Below are 21889 nucleotides of genomic sequence, written 5' to 3' on the forward strand. Positions count from 1 at the left end.
GGAGCTTGGGTCGTACATTTCTGCCTGTGAAACCGCGTTCGACCTTGATCTTGTACCAACTTCCGTGACTACCTAGACTACTGTAGGCATCATTCCTTTGTCGAGCTCTTATATGGGCATGCATGCGCAATCGGCGGCAGCAGAACTTGCAAAAACATGCACAGCTATGTGGAAGCTGATAAAGTAGAAGCCGTCAGCCGAGCAGACTTATCATGGACTGCACTACGTTGGCGGTCCATGCTATGCTTGCATGCATCTGTGTGGACTGTTGCTTCTTCTCCCACAGCTCCAGGTCGTGTCGACGCCGCCGCCTTGGCGACACTGCATCATCATCGAGTCCGCATAAACACTGAATGTCCGGATAACTCAACTCCATTCATCGACGACTTTCATACAGTATTTGCGTTGAACCAACATGGACATGGATGCAGAACTCGCGAAGCTCTTGCATGAGCAAGAACAGTTCATGCAAAGCGGCAAAGCTTCCTCGGCCAAACTACATACGGCAAAGCCAAAGGTGTCGCCATCTCCGTCGCAAGCGGCGCCGCTTCCACCGACTATTATGCGCGCACAGGTGATGGAACGCTCGACGCCGGTCAAAACGATGCCCATGTCGACCCTTCCACCCACGGACGGAGGGTTTCCTTCTGCGAAGAAGACGAGTCTCTTTGGACGTCGTCGCAATCAACAAGCTGCTCGCTCGGAGTCATCTTCTCCTGTCCCGTCCACCGCCCGTCGTGAACCATCGTCGAAGTCGTCGTCGTCTCCCATTCCCAACGATATCCAGGACGACAACAATGCAGCGATCGCGAACATGTCCGTGGAGGAAATTCGACAAGCGCAAGCTGAATTGCATGCTTCGCTTCCTCCCGAGATTCTCGACATGTTTAAGAAACGCCGCAACTTTCCCGCCGCGGCCCCACCAGCCGTCGCATGTTCATCCTCTCGTCCCGACCTTCCGCCACCTTCGTTCCAAACATTACCTATCCAAAACATTCCCATGCTAGCGCCGCAGACGGACGAATCGTTGCGCCGCGCCGTGAGCGAACTCCCCAAGGAAGAGCGCTTGAAGCATGAATGGATGCAATCCCTTCCTCCATCCCACCAACAAAACCAAGACCCAGTGTCCGAGAAACTTGCACAGCAACATGAGCAACGTCGAGTGGATCTTCAAGGGCATGCGATTAAAGCTACGGCAGACACGGTGCCGCTCCATTCGGGTCTGTTTCACCACGGGTTGGAGCCAGAGTTGGCGGGGTACCAGATATATATATATATATATATATATATATAGTATTGAATGATATGATCAACTTTCGTGTCATGTTGTATTGGATAGAATATACTTCGAGGTAATATTTTGCTTTCAACCAAAATATCGAGTATTTGTGCTGCTTCACCAAGTAAATCCATTGGTCGATTGTTTGTACTGAATTTTGTATGTACCATTTGGTAAGACTATTCACACGAGTTCAAGCCATACACGAGTTCGATTGTTGCTGCAGTTTGATTGGCCGCTTGAAAGTGTTCTGGGTTTTGATTGGTCGGTCGATTGTCTGTCGATACTATCGACTTGACAATATATATATAGTGTATTGATGCACTTGGTAGCAGAGTACGTACAGTACATACGTATATATGTATATAGTATATATGACCAAAGTGGGAGTATTTTTGTATGCCAATCCTATTTCAACACTTGGAGTTCACTGTCATGTGTTGTAGCTACACGATGGAAGAGTTGCTCATGTTGGCCCGGAGCACCGTGAGTTCGCAGCGCACGATGGCGTTGAGTGTATTAGCCAAGTCCATTCGAGCTGGGGTACTGTATACATGTCACTAAATGGAGGGAGCATATATATATATATATATTTATCATATGTCACTAAACGGAGGGAGTATTGTATTTCTCACATCATCTCCATCGTTAGACGAGCGAGCCCACGACGGCCACGGCGCTAGTTGCGCGGTCGGCGTGCGAAGAATCGAATGCGTCCGTGCTGGCTGGAGGAATCGATGCATTGCATGCGTGCTTGGTTGGGTTTGACTTGATGACTGACGTCGACTTGGTGGAGTGGACTCCGCGCGATGCTCAAGGTGGTAGTAGTACTAGTAGTAATACTAGGCGCAGGGTACTAACACACGTGTACGGTAGGCCGAGTGCACATGGTGACGTACATTGACGAAGATGAGGTGTCGGACGTCAAGGAGATTGCAGACCCGATTCAAGCGCTGCTGTTTACTCAATTTCAATCCCGATTGCTGTACGTGTGGAAATATATTTGATGCAAATGGGAATATATATATATTTTTTAAATATTTTGTTTGTTTGTATAAACTTGTGTCGGATAGGCAACTGATTGACCCTCAGCAAGCGCCTCTGGTTCCTAAACACGCCCGACTCCAATTGCTTGAAATCGGAGTCGTCATCGCCATGCATTCGCCACGGTATTTATCGCTCCAATTCTGTCGAAGATGCAATATATATATATTTGAAAGTGATAAAATATACATCGTCACCATCTTATCAAAAGGGCGGCCGCGCAGCTGCTTGAAGGCACGGCGGTGTTTTCATTGCTCAATGCGTTGTTATCGGTGGCATCGGTGGACTCGTTGGTTCAAAACTTGGAGGTATGCTCTCTAGTACAAGATCCACCTATATCTGTTATTTATATATATATTTAAAAATATATATCTTCCAACTACTACGGACTATATAGGCAACAGCCACGACCTTGCTGTGGATCTTGCGGTTATGCCAAGCTGATAAAGCCCACGCCCAGCAACTGATGGACCACCACGTCCTCGCCTCAACCAAAGTATTTTTGGCGATGCGGCATCCATCGGCACTCCTTCCTTTGCAAGTACGATGCTTATAAAAATATCGCTTCTAAGTGTACTATTTATCCCTTTATTATTGACCATATCTATATATATATATATATATACGTCTATTTGTATATATAATCCAACACCCCACACTTGTCAACAATAGGTGGCTTGGTTTGGATTTGTGTTCAATTTATGTGATTTTTATTTCGACAATATATTAAGACGGTCAACACCAACCAATCCATATATATTGTCCTTTTTCACTGAAATTTGAAATAATCGATATGTATGTCCGATTTGAAGTTTCTTCAATGTATGGATGGTATGCCCAGTTCAGAAATAGACGTTTGCTTTGATGGGGCTAACCCATGCTGATCGTTGATTGGTTCAACTACCTCAATTGTGTGTTCTTTGATTGGCTAGGACATTACAAAAATGAGCGAATTCATTGGATTCTATGGGGAAGTTCAGATTTCGAACGCATATTCACAATGACATAGTGTCCTTTTACCCAAAACTTGGACTTGTGTTTTCCATACTGTATCAATCGATCGATTCTTTGTCCTGACTTTTGTATGTACAAATCGTCCAGTGTCACACTAATTTCAGTCACGCACGAATGTATTCGATGTTGCATTGGTCGAAGCGAGTAGTTGATTGGCCACTTGATTCTGTGTTTTGATTGGCTACTTGATTCTGTGTTTTGATTAGCCACTTGATTCTGTGTTTTGATTGGCTACTTGATTCTGTGTTTTGATTGGCCACTGGATCGATTGTCTGGTGTCGATTGAGCGAGTACTACCCACCCCACTCCAAATATTTCGAATCGACAATCAAATCTATTTATCCACAAAATCACCCATATATGATTTATCAAAAAAATATTTGTAGACGCTGACGATGCGCATTTGGCGGGTGTGTCTGTCATACAAGCTGGACCAGCCCAGTATCGCATATTTGTTCCCCCTGCTTTGTGGTTACGCCGCCCAAGCCTTAACCCAGTCGGTGGACTCTGTACCTCTGGAGCCGTGGCCTGCCGTCATGCAGGATGCCATCTGGGACGCGCTGGTGTTTCTAGTCGACCAATCCGCCGCCGTAGCCTTTCTTCCTTTCTTCATTCACCAGGCCAGCCAAGCGGCGGGACCCCGCGCCTCTGCCCTGCGATTTCTCGCTGCCACGTACCCGCTTGTGTTTACATTTCCGTCGCTGGATGTGACACCGTTTGTGGCCGTGTGGCCGACGTTGAAACTGTCGATGAGCGACCCGCCGTCCCTTATTGAAGCGATCGTGGCGTTCCAGCGAGTTGTGGCCGCCCATCCGCACCCGAAACTGCAAGGTATATATATATATAGTGTGAATTCGCGATAAACTTGCAAACTTGGCGTGGTTTGTCGAATCAACATATTGAATAATCACGCTGGAGTTCGTTCTGATTGGTTGAATATATTTGTCCTTTTTGTAAGAACCAATCAAATCCACTCAAAATGTGGAGTAGCCAATAGCGTGATTCGACAGGGTCTGAAATTTGTACGAATCCACAATATATATATATATATATGCATTGATGATTTCGATATGAAAGATTGCAATCCTAGTACTATTGTTGTATGGTGACTAGTGTTTTCTTTTTATCGGCGTATTAAATTGAGTATATAAATAAATATATATTCTGCATGGTATGTTGTTGACTGCATACTCTATTTATTATTCTCGTCGTACATTTTGTACACACATTTTGATACCCTTGGACGAGTCGCAATTGTGTGTTTGCCGACTACTCGGATATTCAGGATCGATCTATCCGTTTGACCTATTCTTTTCTGCGCGTATATATATATATATATTCTTTTCTGTAAACCACGAGAGTATTGCATGCAAATGGACTTACGAGTTATGTGTTTTTAATAACACCATTGATATGACGACTACTGATTAGTCGACATTTCGGACACGGTGGTGTTTACGCAATCATACGTTTCGACTGGTGGTACACTCTTCATGCCTCGAGCCGACGTGGCCACAGTTCTAGCAGCTCTTGTCGACTTTGTGGCTTTGTCAACTTCAGCAAATGACGTGGCAGATTGGGCGAGAGCCACGGCGTACCAGTTGCTCCAGCATACCCAACCAGGCCAGCATACGTCTGTGCGCCAGTTGCTTCGGAGTGTTCTCGTCCATCCATCGCTGGTGGCCATCTACGAAGCGCTGCTAAACCCCCATGCTTCGAATACCAAAACTTGGACGTGTCATACACTGGTGCAAAGTTCGTCGACGCCTGCTGCGCCATCGTTGCCGCCGCCATCGGATTGGGTGTTTATGTTGGCATCACGCTTGCATTCGATAGACTCGAAGGAAGAATCGACAGTGTTGCGTCTCTTGGTGGAGTTTCTTACGACGGTAGAAACAAGGTAGTGTATTTATTATATATCATTGGCTGTGGGCATTTGCGTGTGTAGTTTGTTTCGTGAATATTATTTATTTTATTTATTTGTCCGTATGCAGTTGTGTTGTTTGGAGAAGTTTTTCAAAACTGATTTTGTATCAACCGGATCGTGTTTCCAAACGAATAATATATACTCATCCGGATAGTAAAATCATATCCGGAATGTCGTTCATAACGATATATATATGAACGAGATATATCGAATCATTCAACCATTCATTTTGTATGGGTATATCGTATGTAGGCACCCGACGTTGCTTGCCGAGATATCGCCCACTGATAAAATTCTGCATTTGGCCCATGTGTATCTATGGGAAGCGGATGCATGGCGCGATTGCAGCGCGGGGCTGCACGCCCTCCTGGAGCGATACATTCGCGAGCAACAACAAGGGAATTCATTGATGGATGCGACTGAGCGCATTGTTGCTGTGCAACACCAGTCAGTGGCAAACTTGCTGTCGTCGCTAGTACAAGTGTTTTGCAACGAGTCATATGGGGATAAGGGCTTGGCTTGGATTCTGACACTTTATTTTCACCCGAGTCAAGTGTCCGTGGCCACGCATTCCGCCGTGTGGAACGAAATTGCCCAATTTCAGTGCCTGCATTTGCTTCAAGTACGAATCTGTGCATATCATGTATATGCGTGTACTTTGCTATGTTGTCGATATATTTCCCCAAAAAGTTGGACATTTGTGCGGATTTGCCAACTCGATCGGTTGATTCGTTTGTACCTTTATGTTTAGTTGTGGCTATGCATTTCTCATTGCCGCTCCAGTTTAGAATACATACAACGATATATATATATATATATAATACTCATTTATGAAATGGCATTGATAATGGAGGGAGAATCGCCATATATCTCGTATATACATGTACTATAGCTGTTGTATAATGACATGTATTGTCCGTTCAGCCACAATTTGGACATTTGTGTGCTGATTCGCCAAAACCAACGACGAACGATTGTTTGACTGTATTTGGGTATGTGTAAAAAGTGTCCAGTGTCATACAAATAATACACAGTCACACACTAATTCGATGTTTAATCGTTGACGTGAAAATAATAATTTAATTATATTATTAAATCAATTTGATATTTCAATAAATATTGATTGGCCCGTTCATTTTTTGATCTGGATTTTGATTGGTTGATCGATATGTCTGTCGATTGAGCCCCCCACTCCGATTTCGAAACGAATTGACAATACGTATCATATTATTGTGCTTTCGAGTGAATTTTTTTCGTGTTGCGGCGTGGTTTCTCGTTGGAATATTAAATCGATTTGATTGGCTACTTCAGATCAGCTCAAAATTATTAGCCAATCAAAACCTTCTCAATGAAATTCAACCAATCAGATCGATTGTGGATCAGTTTGGTCGGCGCGATTCGATCCCCAAATTTGTATAAAATCGACAATACCCGACGATCGATTGTTTGACTATTTTGTACAAGTAGTTGTCCAGGGTCACCCTATTATAAAAATCCCATTCAGTAATACTTGGTGTTTGATTGGTCGATCGAATGTATGTCGATAATCTGTTGATTGAGGAATCGTGTGATACTGATTTCTTCTTATTAGATGGACAATATCTAATAGATGGTATTAATAGATGGACAAAGATATCGGACGTGTACTGATAATGTATATGATTAGATGGTCACCGACGACTTGGAAGGGTATGTAGTGGACGATGTCCTGTTGGACGCATATCTCCAAAGCGTGTTGCGCCAACACCTGACGGCGGACAAAGGAGCGGCCATGTACCGGTGGGTAGTGCATCACATCGGGCACTTCTGCTTTTCGGGACCCGTCGGGTCCTCCCGCAAGCACTCGATGCTCCGTCGACTGTTGGAGGCCCCGTCAACCCAGCTTGTTCGCGATGTGGTGTTGAATCCAGCCAATGAAACCACGACGGCGATGCTCGCGCATGTCCAGGACCTGCCGCCATTTGCCGCGTATCGTGATACGATCCAACTACTGATGAGTGCGTGCACATGAACAACATGATGGAGGCTCAAGGGGTGCGGAGTTCCGTAGACAGAAATTCCATACAAATAATCAATGATATGTACAGTAGTACACTGTACTATGTGGTTGATCAAAATAATACCCCAATGAGCTCAAACGTACGGAAGAGAAACAAGACAATGCCTAGCTGCAGTCGCCTAGCCTCTTGTATTCAAATTGACTCGCACACCGACTTTACCGTACAATGTTTTGCTGCATTTAACACAATATATATATATATATATTTCTTGTGATATTATTCCTACCATTCTTTAAGTCACAAACAATAATTTAATAATTAACCACCCCAGTTTTTGCCGCATATTTTGTATGTACCGTTCGTTACATGTTTTGCAATTATTAATACCATTTTATTAATACTCACAAACAATATTTATACACGTGGGCCTTTTATCCGGAATCCACGACCGACATTCCCCGTTTATCCGGATATGGCAGCCCCTCGTGCGTAAATTAGCTCATTTTTGCGATGAGTTCCCGCAGAGCGCCACGCGCCGACACGTCGGCACCGACCAGCGCCAATGCGTCTGTTGCACCCACACCCAACCGACCCCCTCCTTCGATCGCCGCATCTGAGAGAAGCTCCGTGTCGTCCGATGGCGACGATAGCGACCTCATCTCGGACACGTTGAGCGAAGCCGATAGCAAGCGCCGGAACGAACGTCCGCGGTTCGACTCGAGTGTTTCGTACGCGGATTCGACGCGTTTGGATCGCTTCGACTCGCGTGCATCCATGCTAAGCAATCGAGAACGGTCGGATTCCCGTGCCTCGTCCAGCAGTCGCGCGTCGATCTCGAGTCGACGCAGTGCCCGTGCATCCGAACTCCGGACGACGACCGCGAAAACGCCAGACTTGGACGCGATCGATGAAGAAGACTATCAGTTCGTGTCCCCCTTTGCCGACTTTGATGCGCATGACCAGCCGATCCGTGAACAGTTGCAGAAGGGCCTCGAGATTGTCAACGAGCATACGGTACATCCATCCAACCATCGCCTCCACTCTCCCTTGTCATGCAACATGGACATGATCATGCACTCACACTTTCTTGCCCCGTATGTAGTCCAAGTTGAAGGAGATCGAAGACGCGCTGTCCGCCGCCATGTCGGAAGTGTGGGGATACTGGGTATTACGCCCCTCCATCGATCGACACATGACGAATGCATGTAGGCGGATCCGATCCAACTGCATTTGCATCCCGCCGAGCGCGTGGACGTGCAGGACCTTATCCGCACCGACAACGAACTGTTCAACAAGGTCCTCACGGTGTTTGCGGTGCTCTGCGACGAGATTTCCGAGCTCAAAGTGACGGTGGAAGACAACTTTTACCCTGCGTTGATCATGTTTGGCCAAGCCAAGCATGGCGACAAGGGCGACGTCAAGCCCGGCGAGGACGAAGTGCACATCGGCCGCATGTTGCCGTTCTTTCAAGTAATGATCCGAGTTGGGTTTTTTTTCTTATATTATATTGTCGTTATTACTCCAAATTTGGTTGAATTTAGTGCGAATTCTTTGCCAAATCTATCGATACCATATCGATTTTCTTTATACTGACGTTTGTAAAGATCGTTCAATGTCACACTAATTTCAGGCACACACTCTAATTCAATGTTGACATGGTGCGGATAATTTTGATTGGGTACTTGATATTCGTGTTGTGGGTTTTGATTGGTCGATTATATTCGATTGTCTGCCGATTTGGTTAGTCTAATTATGTCGAATATATCGACTTACAAAATCGATCACCACCGAAACAAGGTTCCAGATGTCATCTTGTTCCGATATTCGATCCATGAGCGTCTGTTATCTTTTGAAATTCAATTTGATATATATATATATAGATATCGAGTAGTTTGATGTATTATACTTGAGTAGGACATTTCGAATTTCGTGGACCGGTGCAACTCGATCGCGACCAACCTCGTGCACCAGCTGGCGTCGCTGTACCAGAGTTTCCAAAAGCTATGGAAGTCCACGTTCAAACACGTGCATTTAACCAGCGTATTTGACGCATTTGGCCACGTGCTGGAGATTCTGCTCACGCTGGACCTCATCGTGATGGACAACCCCAATATTGTCACATCCTGGGACAAGTACAAGCGCATGATGCAGTACGTCCGCGCTGATCCGGCGCGCTACAACGTCACAGCCGACCAGGTCAAGGCATTTGAACGGCTGCTTGTGAATTTGGACGGCACGTTTATGGGTAAGAAGGAAGTTAGTTGTCCTGGATATGGTCCTTTTCACTCAATTTGGCACTGGGCAGTTTATTGGACAAGTCGACTGACTTGACAATATGTTTAAGACCGTCAAATGGATACGAAAATTCAATATATATAGTTCAAAATCGGACAAATCCTTGGGCCAAACATCGCTGAAGTGCCATTGGTTGGAATTTAGGATTGAATCAATTTCATTGGCTAGTCGATTGTGTGCGTTTGATCGGTCGCTATTGGACTATGCACTCCAACTTTGAATCATACTATGTGTTTTGATATGTAGTCGATACATGTATATATGGTGGATTGGTTGATTGGGTGATATTTCATGTGGATGTATTGACGGAATTGCGTGTATATATCTAGATAGATTAACTGAAACTATTTGATATATAGAAGTACATGGATTGGTTGAATATATATGATGTGGGGATAGATATGTTGACGGAATTATGTAAATATCTAGATTTATAATGTGTGTACTATTATTTGATATATAGTCAATCTATCGATGATATGGATTGGTTGGCTGAATTTTCGTTCATGTGGATAGACATATTGAAGCAATTATGTATCTAGATAAATCTAATTCATGATGCTGATGGTTTCAATAGGCGCCAAGGTATTTCAAACGTGTATCGACCAGGACTTCGAGACTACGTTTGGCTACGAAGACAGCGGTACGGCCATATACTTTATATATATATTTATAGTTGGACAGTGTGGATATACTGCAAATCTGTATAGTTGTCAGCGTATTTTTTTTATAGTTTAAAACTCTCCACGTCCTACTCGTGTATATTCGTAGATACATATGGGGTTCAATTGTCTTTTGACAGAGGAATTATCGATTTAGTTGGAATGTTATCGATATGTTCTATAACATTAAATGGATGGTTTGAGTCTTATTTTTCCACTATTGTGGATGATTCGGTATACAAATTTCCAGACCCTGTCGAATAAATCGAATATCTCCCCGCCGAATCGAATCACAAATCGACACTATTGGTTCATCCACTTTTGAATGGATTTGATTGGCTGTTACATAAAGGACAAGTGCATTCAACCAATCAGAACAACTCCAGCGTGATGCAATATTAATTAGACAAACCACTCGAATTTCGGAAATTTATAGCAAATTTACAATGCATGTTTGGATTTTATTTATAATTTTTATAATTAGACGACGAAGAAGAAGAAGAAGAATACGACGAGCAGCTCAACAAGATCGACGTGCGCAACAACCGCGTGTTTCTCGACGAGTTCTACCACTGTCTCACCAGTCGCATCCAAGCCATCGAAACGGCCCTTGGCACATCCTCGGAAACGTACATATATATATATATATATCATCGATATATGATATATATATATATATATAGCATCGAAATATTATATATATATATATATATATAGAAACGAACGAATCCAAGTGGTGGGTGTGGCGGGGCTATACGCAGTGTTTCGCAAACTGCTGCCCAACAACGTCCTGCCAGACGTGGGTCTGTATGATAAGCTGTGGCAGCTGCAGCTCAAGGCGCCAGTGGTCGTGCTCTGCGGTCGGCTCAGCTGGTACCTGCCAGAATTTCTCATCAAGTACGCCCCGCTGCAGTCCAAGACGGCGGTGCCCGTCGACGTGGTGCAGGCGCGGCGTGACTATCTTGGTATATATATATATATAATATTCTCTTGTGTTATCAAGTGTTGGTCGTGTGGATATACATATATGCCTTGTTTTGTGGGCTCGAAATATATATATCTCTATAGTTCATGTTGTCGGTGATATATATATACATATATTAATTGAACCTGAATCTATGGATATTTGGTCTATAGCCAAGTTCGACGATGTGTTTCAAGACGACGTCGTGTACGTGCAAAGCGAAGTGCGTGCGTGGCTCGTACGCTTTGAATCGTTTTTTCAACTGAGTACCCGAGGTGGGGGTGACGCCGCGCGGATTTTGGGGTAACAAATCAATCTATCCTGATATATATATATATATATATATATATATATATATATATTATCCATGTGAACAAAAATACACATGGATACCTAAGGGTATATAGTAGTGACCTCAGTGGGTGGTTGTGTACATATGTGGTGGTAGAATTCGAGGCAACTTGATCGTGAAGGGTCTGATTTTGGCCAAACGCGTGCAAACGATGATGCAGACGCTGCTGCAGTTGCATTTGCAGCTGAATATTCCCATGCCCAAGCGCATCCTACGGCCGCTGTACCATTGCGTGGAAATGAACAAAGCCATCGAGTTCATGCTAGCTCGGAAGAATCCGATTCTCGCAGAGAGCGCGGCGCTCATGTTGCGGTACGACAGCCCCTCCTTTGATATCTGTGTGCAAAAGTCAAGTTGCCTTGAAGAATGTACATATATATATATATATACCTATGCTATTCAGACATATTGGTGTTAATATATTTAGATGTTCTATTTAAAGAGTGTATATTTAGATGTTTTATATTTAAAGAGTGTATTATATTCATATAATATGTTTGAAGAATTCAAGATATGATAAGAAACAAATTTGGGTTATATATTTTTCGTTCAAGATATATGAAGTGTATGATTTGAAGCGTGTTCAATATATGATTAATAAATAAAAAAGATTTTGCCTGCTGGGCCACCAACCAATTCTGATCAACGATTGGTTGAAATTTCTCGGTAGTGCAATTTGAATTCATTCCATTCTTTTACTCAGACGTCCAAACAATTGCATCGAATTTTACAACCTATAATATATATATATACTTGATTTGGGACAAACGCGGCCGTGATATCATGGTGCTTTTGGTTATTCTTCATGCTTTACATGTTTATCGTTTGCATGTTTGGCATTTGCTGTTTTTTCGTGTTTTGGAAACATTTCATTTTATTGAATCCTCTTGTAATGATATTAGGCAAGTAGCACACGCATTGACGTTGTTGCTTCGTCCAATCAAAGCCAAGCTCGAAGCAAGCAAACGCTTCGACGACACTAAGCTGGACATTCTGGCAGCTGTATCGGTGGTTGAGGACATTCTGCACACGGGCGAGTCATTTTCATCCACCCGATTGACGGTGCTATCGCTAGCGATTCAAATTGCCCTCATTTCCGACGACGAGCCCAAAGATAAGAAGACAATAACGCCGTCAGGAGAAGCAGAAGCGCGCAAACTTGTGTGGAAGTTGCATGTGCTGTGCGACTTTCAGAGAAAGATCAGGCTCGCGACAGACTGTTCGTTCTTATACTGGAGTCGAGAGCTGCTCACGCTGTTTGTCCAAGACATGTACTCGGTGCCGGAGAACGCCAGTCGCATACAATACGTGGTACTGTACCCAAACTTGGACTTTATTGCTTCTCCATCTATCATTGATCGATCGATGCTTTGTACTGAATTTACATGTAACAAGGGGTCCGTGCTGTGGTGATTTTTGATTGATACACTCCGTTTGACGGTTTCCACCAATATGATTGGCTAAATCCTTTTCCGATGATTCTTGGGTACACTCTAACCTTTTGATTGGTTGCAATACGACAATCGTACCACTTAAATTCGTCAATCTGGTCCAACATTCAAAGCCCCACTGAAGCCCACTAACTAGCAAATGTCGATTGTTTCGTGAAGTGATCTGAAAAATGCGCGATATATACTATATATATATATATACTCTCGTACTTTATGCTGCCTTGTGTGTTAGACAAAGAGATATATATACTTTTATGGTTCTATTCAGGTCAAATATGTGATGATGTTTTGGTGGTGGTAGCTGGCGGGGTTTTTAGATGCGATCAAGGTGCTCAAGACGGCGGGACACGAAGAGAATGCCGTGGCGTACTACGTGGAAGCGTTTGCGTCGTTCGTGGAGGAAGTGGTAGAAGACGACCTTGTGGTACCTCTGTGCATGGACATTGAGAACGATCTGCGGCTGCATGTCCACTCGGTGCATCTCGAGCACATGGAGACCCCCAACCCAATCAACAATGCCGATTTCAAGGTACAGACAGACATGGATTCGACACTGTATCGCATGTTTTTTCAGAATAATTATTTGTTAATTTTACTTTAACATGGTTGATTTGTGTTATAGGTGCTGCACTATTACATGGACCTGCGTCCGATTCGCATTTGGGGCAAGTGTGTGGACCTGCGCGACCGCGTGACGCATTACTTGGAGTCGACGTTTTACAACCTCACGACTGTAGCGCTACACGACTGGAAAACGTACGTGTGGATTTGTGTAATAGATTGGGGAGATATATATTTCTTTATATATATACATTTGTATTTGTATTTATATATATATATATATATATATATATATATATATTGTATGTGTATGCCTGTGGACGTGTGTGTGTATTTGTGTAATAGATTGGGGAGATATATATTTCTTTATACATATATTTTTATTTATATATATATATATATGCCTGTGTAAACTTGACAATCAAAGGACGGTTAATCGCAATGTTTTTCTGGTTTGCTGTCGACACAATTGAGAATAATAATTAATATATATTACATGCGATGATGGTTGTGTGACGATGTGCGGTTGTATTGGACATGGCAAACGATGTGTGACAAGGAGATGTTTGATTCTGAATCCATTTTGTTAGAAGACTTGGAGAGAGTCGGCGATAGATACCACATCCTTGTATGGTATTGTGCATTTCTGTCAAAATTATTTGGACTTGTGTGAGTCATTTCGCCAAATAGTATTCGAATCCATTTGATCATCCCATTTAAGCTTGTACAAACTATACAAATATTCGTATATATATATGGTTTTGCCCAATGCGGAGAAACAGAGTCGAGTCAAACGTTTGGATTGGCAGAAATTTACCAGAACGCGATTTGATTGGCTTAGGCGGTTCTTTCATCCATATTCGCGTAATTTCGCATTGATTTGACAATACTGCTATTTCATTTTCCTCTACTCCATCTCTCACACGAACTCTACCTCGTTATGACTGATTGTTAGGTTGATATTGTGTTGTTGTATACATGGAACCAGTTTATATTCTTTTTGGCATGTCATTATTTTTGTCAGTGTCATTCTAGTTATAAAATAGATACAACTAATAAATACCCCATCTCAACATGCTGAATAAAAAAAAAACGAAGTTTAAAAAATTGCGACATTCAATTTTATTCTAGAATGAACGAATCTCTTGCTTTTTTACTCTATTTTTTAAAACAAGAAAATCTCATATATATATATATTCACCTAGGTATGGGGAAATGCGACAGCTCGCAAACGACAAGTACGGCCTCCACTTGGCCGAGAACCACCTGCCCATGGGAAGCCTCGACCAAGGCCTGGACGTGCTGCAGATCATGCGCAATATCCACATCTTTGTGGGTCGGTACAACTACAATCTGAACCAGCAGTTCTTTGTCGAGCGCCGCAGCGACAAGGGCTCGCGGCACCTGAACGCGATTTCCATCCACTCGATCGCTAGCAGCATCCGCACCCACGGCATGGGCATCCTCAATACCACCGTCAACTTTACGTACCAATTCCTCAGCAAAAAGTTCGACATTTTTTCGCAGTTTCTGTTTGACGATTACATCAAGAGCTTTCTCAAACGAGAGGTCCGGTGGTATAAATCCCATAAAACCGAGACCCAAGACCACAAGTACCCGTTCCAGCGTGCGTTTGATTTCAACAAAGGTACTTGGATATATATATTGTATTTTATTCAAGTTGTATTACAAGGTTGAGGTTGTAGTTGTTCTCGTGTGGTGTCAAATATATTTTAGGTATATCAACAGGATTTCCAATCTATTTAATATTATTTTATCTAGAAATTCGACAATTGGGAGTATCCGACGCCGGCCGAACGTTCCTGGACCAGTATCGCATCCTCATCACGGAAATGGGCAACGCCCTCGGCTACGTCCGCATGGTGCGCTCTGCTGGCATGAACTATTGCAGGTATATATATATATAGATGACGCCTCGAATATATCTTGATTTATATAGATATATCTTTATTTGTGGTGGTCTAATCCACCAGATCGAGTCACTGGTATATATATATATATATATTGCAAATATATACATCTATATATATATATATAGATGTATATATTTGCAGTGGTCCAACCGATTGGCTCCTTGGGGTATATATATATGAAGCGTCGAACACACATCTATTAATATATATGAAGCCTCGAACACACATCTATATATATAAATATATTTGTGGTGGTCTAACGACGCCCTGATGTTGTCTAATTATTGTCTGGTAGCAATGCAATTCAATTTGTGCCCGACTTGAATACACGAAACTTTGAATTCGAAGCGATGGTATCGCCAGAGCTGAGTAATGAAACGGCCGTGGCGGCCAAGAATGTGGACGCGGTGGTGGCCAACTTGTCTCGCAACTTTAGTGAGAACAACGACTACTTTCACGTACTCGTGCAAGTGTTTCAGCAAGTGGTGGCGTCGCAAAAGCATCTGGGGCTGTTTTACCAGATCGTGCCGGCTTTGACCATCAACTTTATCGAAACGTCGGTGCAGGCCAAGGACCTCATGTACAAGAATACGCGGCGCCGCGAGTCGTACTTCACGGACGACGGGTTTGCCATTGGGATTGCCTACCTTTTGGCGATTCTAAACCAAGGCCAGGTCTGTTTTGCTTTTAATTCGGACGTTTGAGTCGATTAGCCAATACAAGTGGTGTTTACAGTATCTAGTTTCGCGCAACTGAATTGAATCCGACACAGACGTTTTGATTGGCGTAGGCGGATCTTGATATTGTATTTGGTTGGGACATTCGATTCTGCTGTCAGTGAAAATTCAATATGGGTTTTACTTAATATATGCGAATGTTTGCCTTGACGACCAAGGGAGCTGCTGCTGCGATACTGTATTTGCATATTGTTGGGGGTGAATATGGGCTTGTTTGAGTGCCGAGGACGATGTATGTACTAGTCCTTGGCTTATACTGTATGTTCAATTAGTGAGAGTTGTGTGGATATAATAAGATATTGACTGCAAGCCCCTGAACCCACGAGGTCAATACAAGCTGGGGGGTGGTTGCATACGCATATACATATATATATGTGACACGGTGGTAGCATGCTGTGACTATATCTCCTATATATATATATATATATGATTACGATGGCTGTGACACGGTGGTGGCATTCTGTGACTATATCTCCGTTGTCCGTCCTTGTGGAATTTGCTAGCCCATACATACATACATACATACATACATACTCGTATTACCCTATATACAGTATATACCGATTTGCTCCCCCTGTTTCTCGTCAATGATTCGAGTTGTGGTTTCAAGCAAATGTGATGCGTATTGGGACGTTGTGTGACGATGTGATTATGTGACGATGTGATTGTTTTTGACTAGGCATTTGACTCTCTGCACTGGTTTGAAGAAGTGGAGCGCAAATTTGAGGCGGACGAAGCCGCGTTCATCGTCAAGCAGGGGGAGCGGGACGCCCGCAAGCATGCGATGGCGGACAAGAAGGAGACGGCGGCCGACCTGATCGAGGACGAAGAGGAAGTGCACACGCTGCAGCTCACGGCCAAGCGCATCGAATTGCATCGACATGAGTTTGACCTGCTCAACTGGTCGCTCAACGGCGCACGCATCTTTTTCAAGGATTAGGCCCATCGTTACATGGACGACATAAGTGTGCAATCGCAAGGCTAATATATATATATATATATATACTGTATGCATGGAATTAGTATAGGACATACTTCAAAGAACTGTATGTATTGTTCATATGTACACTCGTATGTGATGACGTGGGGAAGACCAATGCAACCATCCAAATTCAACGAAAACAATTTTTCGTTAATAGCTGTAACTTCCTAAAGTGTCGTTGGAACGGGCACACAAAATCCCGTCTCATATCAGTTAGTTAGCTGAGCCAACAGCGAAGCTACGGTCGTGAATGTGGTAATAACCACTTGTCGGCCATCGCGTGCGTCATCGGTGGTTCACCCAAGCAACTCGGTGCGCCGACGGGGATCCTTGCACCATCGATTTCACCAACGACTTCATGACGTCCATGCCGTCGACGACAAAACCCGCTTCTGTGCAGATGCGCTGGGCTTATTTCATCGCATCCAGTCACTTTTTTCACATCACGTTATCGCCTTGGTTGGCTACAGGTATGTTTGCCAGTGTCTCCTTGTGATCTCTGGTCCAACGTGGCCAAAGATCGACCTCCCATCGAAAGAGGCGAGACCTCCCTCGTACTTCATCGACTCCAGGTCTTGATTTGAGGTGTGCCAACTTGCTCCCGTATGACGTTATGCGATGAAGTGATGTACGTACGTACGTGCGCCAAAACGACGTCACAGGCGAACAGGAAAGTACGCGAATACTAGCTTTGAAATCAATAATGTAACAGAATCATCGTTCCCCCCGATGAACAATCTACTTTAGGAAATGTTTTGAACAGTGAAATATCAATAGCCTTCGCTTTACAACAAGCTGAAAGGTTTGGACTTGTATAACTCGTTTGAATGTTCAAGCACAACTGGTGGAATCGCAATCAAAGCCAAGCATCGCATGCTTCTGGACAAGGACCACCATGACTCCTCGTCTACGCCGAGTATAACGTCGTGTCCTTCAACATGCAGATGAATGCGCTCAAACGAGAACTGGAATCCCTCGGTATAGAACACAAAAGCCTCTTCCAAGTGTCAAAATATACATGGGTGGTGTGCACTGTGTAGAACCAATCTACACTTTTTTAGCTGAGTTTGATGTCAAGTGCCCAAATGGATTGGACGTGCTGGTGATGGAGGGTTGCCGTAGACTGGACGGCTTTTGCTGCTAGTTTCTCTCGCTGAGTATCTGTCACATGCGCCGCCTCGCATTGCAGCGAGCAGAAGGTATGCCCATCCTTGCGAAAGACCGATGTCTTCTACCAAGTCTTGAGGATGAGCAACGACAGCTGCGGGTCATCGTACCAATGATTGGAAGCATTGCCAGCAGACTTTCGCAGTGCTACTCGTGGGTCTAGGGGTGGTTTCCGTGGCTACGTGGGCCAGTTCCGAGGGTGTGTTGCCTCGCCAGTGATGGAGTGCTTCCAAGAAGGACTGATGGCTCTCGACTTCGTTGAATTCGGCTGTTTCTGGCTCTACCACAGATGGCACCTTCTCTTGAGCACAACGACGGCGGTGTGCGTCCTCTTGCAACGCATGAATTGCTTTCATAAGCTCCTACTATGGCTCGTGATCTGTCGAACAAATCAAGATTCTACAGCCGTCGAACCTTTCGCTGTTTCAGGCTGGTAATCCCCAACGTGGTCAAATTGTTTGCCGTGAGCTGGAGCAAATACTCACCTAGATACGCAAGTACCACCATATACATACCTACCGAGCTTGTTCATCATGTATATGGGGTTACCTGTGGCTTGAGCTTGGCGGAATGCAGCTTCGTGAGAGCCCAATTGCGTCTGGTGTAGCCACGTCACCACATCGTGCACAGTCCACTCGGCTACTGGTCGCTGGTAGGACTGTCCTACAACTGGAGATCGTTGCCACACATTAATCAGGCTCCAAGTGCATCGATACGTACTAATTGTCCGCGTCGGGCCCACGTGAGTGCTGTGAACATGTGTTGCAGCCATCGGTTCAAAATGCAACCGCCCAAAGTTATTTCAAGATACCAAATCCATACAAGTGGTAACGTTATACGTAACGTTAACGTTAGAAATAAATATTAACGTTGTCACACTTTTATTGTACAAACTTATTTGTTAACCCATCACCTGTTCGCATCACGAGGCAAACATGCCTACCCAACAGCCCATTGTGCATGGGCGACGACGTGTCTGAGCTCGTAGCCATCACCACGACGATTATCCTCCTGCAAAGCCTGCCGCGGCGCTCCATCTATCTCTGAAGACCCGAATCGCACCAAAACAACCAGTCGTCTAAAAGCTCACTCCACTCGACTCTTTCAGGACGTCGACATAACTTGGGTGGCTCAATCTATCACTACCTAGTGCGAACTGTAGTGAAAGCATCTCCATCTCGTCTGGCGGAGAGGCGCCCCTGGAATTCACAGACGACGCCGCCACCCCCCGACGTCCAGCGAGCAGCGTCGATCCGTTGAAATCGCGACCCCGAGCCATCGAAACGTAACTCAATCTCTCCACGCAAGACAGGTCTGGGAGCGCCCGACGCTTCGCTTTGCCTTGTTTCGAGGAGGCGGAGAACTCAACGACAACGTCGCCTTTGCAAATAGACGAAGTGGAAGCCAAAGGCGCCGACAAGAATGGGAAAGTCTGAAAAGCAGTCTGGAAGTCCGGTCGTGCCATCGAAGACCACAACGTGATCGAGTTGTTTAGCAAGTTTGTACTCGAATACCGCGGCGGTCGAGTGCGGCTAGGCGGCGGTGCTCGCGTACGCCGTACGAGTGCGTCCCCATCAGTGGAACAATGCAATTATGGGGAGCGTGCTGCCCAAGTTCGTGGACAAGGGTTTCTCTGGGCGACCAGGGACGGTGAAGCCGGCCGACGAGCTCCAGCTTGAGCTCGTTCTTTTGGGCAGCGCCGAAGATATGTGTGACGGCGCTGCCGAAAAGGCACCAAAAAGTCCAACGCTGCTCTATGTTAGCTCCATATTGGAGTGCTTCAAGGCGTTCAGCCTCGCGTGATACCCATGGTGGCCGTCAAGAAGAAGCTCAAGGCGCGATGTCAATCAAAAGTCAACCACGTTCGGCCCAACGGTCTGAAGCTGATTGGGGAAATGGACCGGTGGAGAGCCCCCACGATCGGTTGTGCAAGACATCGATGTTCACGTTCGAGTCGGGTTGCTTAGCGTCTGCACCAAGTTGTGAAAGTCACCCGTCGCGAGCTGAGACACCGACCACACAATAATGTCCAAAAAGGTCTTGAGAACGTCCACCTTTTTTTTTGCTCCACTTGGGCAACGTCACCTTTTTGGCTTTGAATTCCGCCTTGGGGAGTCGACCCAGCCGGTTGATTGTCCTGACAACTCCCGTGGGTTGAACATGGCATTGCTCAGCCTTGGAAGATGTCGACCCTAGCTGCCGCCACTGGGCTTGGGCTCTCCCCCCTTTGAATAGTGCGAGGGGACCGCTTGCCCTGGGGAAATCTGCTTAACCATAGCTTTGTCCTCCGTCTTCTGGGCAAGTCACAACGATGAGACGATCGTGGCCACGTCGATCGAAGTGCTGGGCATGCTTGTGGAAGGCCCCCGCCGCCAGATTTTTGCCCAGTACGCGCGCAACCTGTTGGTTGAGTTGCTGCGAAATTTGTCGGACAGAAAGTCCAACGTGTTGGCGGCTACCTGCCAGGCTTCGAATTGTTCCAGCAGCAAGCGCAGCCTATCGACAAGATGATGGACGAGCTCAAGCTGACGGTCAAGACTGCATGTGCCAGAAACAATAGGAACTACAAATTATATTATCTATTACAAAATCGAAGTATGAATATAGTATAGTATGAATCGATTGGAATATTGAAAAATGAACTGATATTGGAATTATCTATCGTAGACTGAAAATAGAAGGCCGCGTAATCTAGTTTTTTCTGATAATGCACTCTATAAAATTATGCAAAAATGATAGGACCCCTTGATGGTCTCATCGACTGTAAGCAATATTTTTAATTTTGGCTTTCACATTGAAGCGAAGGAAGATATATATTTGTTGGTCGTTCTGAACGCTACGTAGTACTCTTCAGTACATATCTATCTATATTCACTGTAGTACCCCCACGTAACGTCATACGCAAAATTTAGCTGATTTAGCTCTTGTTTCGTTAAAAGATGACCGAAGCTACCAATCGTGCAAGCGATAGCACTAATCGACTCTGTTCCATAACTTTTGCAGCAAATCATATTTTTTTACTTTTTATCTTAGCTTTTGTAAGCAACGGTAATTTTAATACATACTTGTAGTTTGTATCCCCTTAATAGAAATAGTATAATAAATTAGATCCTAAATATTAAGGATGAAAAACCAGCAAAACGTGGATGTCGACACCTTTGCAGGACGAGTTAACACGTTAAAACCATGCCAAGACTGTGGCGACCTTACTAGAGGTCATGTTGATCGCTGGTAACATGGACGGCATTTGAGTTTTGTGAAATTATAGGCGCATGTATATACAGTAGTAGTAGCTGCGCTGCATGTGAACCATCCCTCCATGATGTGTACTTGCATCGGGAGGTCAATCGGCTCGTAACTGTTAGTATGTTAACAGTAAATGATGATTGTAAGCACGATATGTCGTCCAAAATCCTGCCTACACTGTACATATTCGAGCGCAATAATTTCACGAAAGAAACGCTTCATACTTGGTAACGTTAGCTGGATATGTTTTTTTGTTTTTTAGATTTTTTATTAT

The 21889-nt window shown here is 44.4% G+C and overlaps 4 protein-coding genes across 8 annotated transcripts; 3 read left to right on the top strand and 1 right to left on the bottom strand.

Moving 5' to 3' along the window:
- Positions 1 to 415: 415 nt before the first annotated feature.
- Positions 416 to 7354, top strand: H257_15797 (the record flags this gene model as incomplete). 2 transcript variants are annotated; one of them, XM_009844002.1, is made up of 11 exons in its annotated part: positions 416 to 1257; positions 1726 to 1822; positions 1932 to 2097; positions 2156 to 2264; positions 2353 to 2448; positions 2535 to 2631; positions 2721 to 2864; positions 3724 to 4168; positions 4769 to 5237; positions 5517 to 5886; positions 6931 to 7354. In XM_009844002.1, 11 exons carry the CDS (start codon positions 416 to 418, stop codon positions 7273 to 7275), a joined length of 3180 nt encoding a protein of 1059 aa, XP_009842304.1. In that variant the 3' UTR covers positions 7276 to 7354. The 2 variants fall into 2 exon arrangements, with proteins under 2 accessions (XP_009842304.1, XP_009842305.1); XM_009844003.1 differs by lacking the exon at positions 416 to 1257 and having other exon boundaries at positions 1676 to 1822.
- A 420-nt stretch (positions 7355 to 7774) lies between these two features.
- H257_15798 lies at positions 7775 to 17237 on the top strand (the record flags this gene model as incomplete). Of its 2 annotated transcripts, XM_009844004.1 has the most annotated exons (16): positions 7775 to 8278; positions 8367 to 8429; positions 8474 to 8734; positions 9179 to 9509; positions 10137 to 10202; positions 10706 to 10850; positions 10939 to 11186; positions 11359 to 11488; positions 11634 to 11849; positions 12440 to 12848; positions 13290 to 13517; positions 13611 to 13744; positions 14755 to 15197; positions 15332 to 15461; positions 15779 to 16157; positions 16900 to 17237. In XM_009844004.1, the coding sequence occupies 16 exons, from the start codon at positions 7775 to 7777 to the stop codon at positions 17158 to 17160; spliced, it is 3948 nt and encodes a 1315-aa protein (XP_009842306.1). In that variant the 3' UTR covers positions 17161 to 17237. The 2 variants fall into 2 exon arrangements, with proteins under 2 accessions (XP_009842306.1, XP_009842307.1); XM_009844005.1 differs by lacking the exon at positions 16900 to 17237 and having other exon boundaries at positions 15779 to 16428.
- A 928-nt stretch (positions 17238 to 18165) lies between these two features.
- On the bottom strand, positions 18166 to 19161 carry H257_15799 (hypothetical protein). Of its 3 annotated transcripts, none has more exons than XM_009844008.1 (5): positions 19090 to 19161; positions 18919 to 19032; positions 18784 to 18854; positions 18480 to 18731; positions 18166 to 18433 (listed from the first exon to the last, which is right to left on the bottom strand). In XM_009844008.1, exons 1-5 carry the CDS (start codon positions 19139 to 19141, stop codon positions 18260 to 18262), a joined length of 663 nt encoding a protein of 220 aa, XP_009842310.1. In that variant the 5' UTR covers positions 19142 to 19161; the 3' UTR covers positions 18166 to 18259. The 3 variants fall into 3 exon arrangements, with proteins under 3 accessions (XP_009842310.1, XP_009842308.1, XP_009842309.1); XM_009844006.1 differs by having other exon boundaries at positions 18919 to 19038; positions 19090 to 19155; XM_009844007.1 differs by lacking the exon at positions 18166 to 18433 and having other exon boundaries at positions 18435 to 18731; positions 18919 to 19038; positions 19090 to 19155.
- Positions 19162 to 19962: 801 nt separating this feature from the next.
- H257_15800 (hypothetical protein) lies at positions 19963 to 20880 on the top strand (the record flags this gene model as incomplete). Its single annotated transcript, XM_009844009.1, has 3 exons — positions 19963 to 20110; positions 20155 to 20244; positions 20648 to 20880. The coding sequence occupies 3 exons, from the start codon at positions 19963 to 19965 to the stop codon at positions 20878 to 20880; spliced, it is 471 nt and encodes a 156-aa protein (XP_009842311.1).
- Positions 20881 to 21889: the final 1009 nt, after the last annotated feature.

This window comes from Aphanomyces astaci (genome assembly GCF_000520075.1).
Source record: "Aphanomyces astaci strain APO3 unplaced genomic scaffold supercont1.75, whole genome shotgun sequence".
In the NCBI taxonomy this organism is placed as follows: domain Eukaryota; phylum Oomycota; class Saprolegniomycetes; order Saprolegniales; family Verrucalvaceae; genus Aphanomyces; species Aphanomyces astaci.